Source organism: Alligator sinensis, unplaced genomic scaffold (assembly GCF_000455745.1).
Source record: "Alligator sinensis unplaced genomic scaffold, ASM45574v1 scaffold210_2, whole genome shotgun sequence".
Taxonomy (NCBI): Eukaryota; Metazoa; Chordata; order Crocodylia; family Alligatoridae; genus Alligator; species Alligator sinensis.
Window position 1 is genome coordinate 1,943,446 of NW_005841946.1, and position 2,676 is coordinate 1,946,121.

General features: G+C 51.9%; 1 protein-coding gene across 1 annotated transcript in view; it reads left to right on the plus strand.

Moving 5' to 3' along the window:
- Positions 1-2,676, plus strand: part of MTFMT (mitochondrial methionyl-tRNA formyltransferase) — an 11,137-nt gene continuing 8,461 nt past the window's right edge. The window contains exons 1-4 of the mRNA XM_006020108.3: positions 1-8; positions 511-588; positions 669-881; positions 2,412-2,534. Of these exons, the coding sequence (XP_006020170.1) occupies positions 1-8; positions 511-588; positions 669-881; positions 2,412-2,534 (422 nt within the window). The remainder of the gene's footprint in view (positions 9-510; positions 589-668; positions 882-2,411; positions 2,535-2,676) is intronic.

Below are 2,676 nucleotides of genomic sequence, written 5' to 3' on the forward strand. Positions count from 1 at the left end.
ATGTACAGGTATCATTCATAGATTGTGAGGAGCTGGAAGGGACCCTGTACATCACCGGGCGGGACCCTATGTGTTTGCACGTGCATGCATGCACGCACACATTTTGCTGCTCTGCCCCGAGCACACGGACAAGCAGTCGCGTAGGCGAGCGGGTTTGTTCATCCGTGATGTAAATGCCACGCGGTAGCCATCCAAGCTCTTCCGGACACGGGGCAACATTGGCTGAGGCTGAGCGGGGGAGGACAGAGCTGGGGGTCAGACCCTTCTGACCCTAATATCTATGAATCTATTAATATCTATTAATCTATGAATATCTATGACTGTATGAATATCTATGCATCTAACTGAACTGCATGGAGCAGGGGATAAAGCCCCCCGACCCCCGCCAGCTGCTCGCCCTGCAGAGTCAGCACGGCTATCAACCCCTGCCGACGCTCCCTCCTGCACGTGGCGCGTTCCCCTCCATCACACTGCGCATGCGTCAGAGGCAGCCCCGCCCCCCCTCGGCAGAGGGGGACGCTGGCGGGTGCTCTTCTTCGGCACCGACGACTTCGCCGCCGAGTCGCTGAGGGCGCTGGACGCCGCCAGGTGCGGGGGTGAGAGGGTGCCACGGGGGAGGCAGCGGGTTCGTGTCCCCCGCGCTCACCGCTGTCCCCTGCCCGGCCCAGGGAGCCCGACCAGGAGGCGCTGGGGGGCAGCCTGGAGGTCGTGACCCTGCCGTCGTCCTCCACGAGGAGCCTTCCCGTGGAAACCTGCGCGGCGCAGCGCGGGCTGCCGCTCCACCACTGGCCGCGCGTGGGCCCCTGCGGCTGCTTCGACGTCGGGGTGGTGGCGTCGTTCGGGCGCCTCCTCAGCGAGGACCTCATCCGGCAGTTCCCATAGTAAGTCAGAGCATCCTGCTCGGGTCACGAAGCCCGGCGCTTCCCAACAAGCCCCCAGCGCTCAGGTTCCCGGGGGTTTTATCTTGACAGTAGGTTGGAAGAAGGGCTGCCCACGTATCTACAATAGAAATACAATAATGCAGCTATATTATTAATTAATGTAGCTGACCCCTGCACCGATCTTCTTGAAACTTGGCAGGATTTGTGGCCTCAGCGAGAGCTACCAGCCCTGCAGTTTCGACCCCCCTGTGTTGTGACACATAGACATGACAGGAGTCTTGCTTTCAAGAATTTGGGATGCAGTTCCCCCCAAACCCTTGCACCGATCTTCTTGAAACTTGGCAGGTTTTATGCTCTCAGCAGAGGCTACCATCCCTGCAAGCTTCATCCAAATCGGACAGAAACCAAAGTTTTATAGGTATTTCATTGATTCCCCCGTGATACCCTATGGCCGGATCTCCGAGGTGGCTCCGCAGCTTCGAAGCCACTTGAGCTGGATTGAGGCGGAAACCCGGTCTGGAGATCCGGATTGGCTAGCTGCCATCCGAAGCGGCCGGATTCAAAGCCGGATCGGATCGCTGCCGACTCGCGCAGGCCTACTGGCGAGTCCCCAGCAAGTCTTTCGGCTTTCGAGGAACATTTACTGGTTCTGCCAGGAGGTGCCTGCCCGAGAGGGTGATTATGTTGCGCGCGGTCAGCAGCAAATGTTTTGAAACATAGTGTTTGCAAAAGCTTTCAAATGCATACAGTAACTATAGGGAGGACAGTATAGGCAGTCCTCAGACTTACGACGCAGTTGATTCCTGACAACTGCGGCTTAAGTCGAAATGTTGTAGCTCAGAACCGATTTTCCCATAGGAACAATGTTATAAATGGGGGGTTGGTTCCTGAACCAAAGCCCAATACCCTATTTTCATCAAAAATACCCCAGAATTTTGTACTCAATCAATTATAGATGAGTAATATAACTACATTAATGTATTTATATTGTAAATAGCAATCATTGATTTGGAAGGACTTCTTTGAGGTGACTTTGCTGGATGTTTTGAAGGGCTCTTGTTTGGACTTTTTGAAGGGCTCTTGGCTGGAGTCTTCTCAGGAGTCTCGGCTGCAGGTTTTTCTGGCGTCCCGTCTGCTTTCTTAAAGAAAGCGTCCCAGGAAATTTGGACAGATGTTCTCCAGGGAGATGGGCGACGCAGCGAACTTGTTCGCTGGCGTGGCGTGGCGTGGCATTGAAACTGATGTCAAAGTTGAAACAGGGTGTCAATTTATAAATGTTGCAAGTGTGAAACGTTGTAACTTGAAACACTGTAAGTCAGGACTGCCTGTAGTGTATTTTTTTAGCTTTCTTTATTAGGGTTAGCATTTTAAATACGACATTGTAAAGAATGAGCTCTTCAGAAGCACTAAAATCCTGAAACGCCCTCTTTTTTTCTTTAAAAAAAAAAAAAAAAGCTGTTATCATAAATGCATATTCAAGCATATTAAAGAATTACTGGTTCTGTTCTAATTACAAATATTCTGATTCAGTGGCGTGTTGAATGTGCATCCCAGCTGTCTCCCACGGTGGCGTGGCCCTGCTCCAGTAATCCACACAGTGCTTCATGGTGATACAGTAACTGGAGTGACAATTATGCAGATTAGACCCAAAAGGTACACTAAATATCGGGGGGGGGGGGGGGGTGTTGTTGTTTTTTTAAATCAATCCATTCTCATGCTGTTGCATCTCAGAAATCTTAGATTTTTAGGGTTGGAAGGGACTGCAGCAGATCGAGTCCAACGCCCTGCCCCAGGA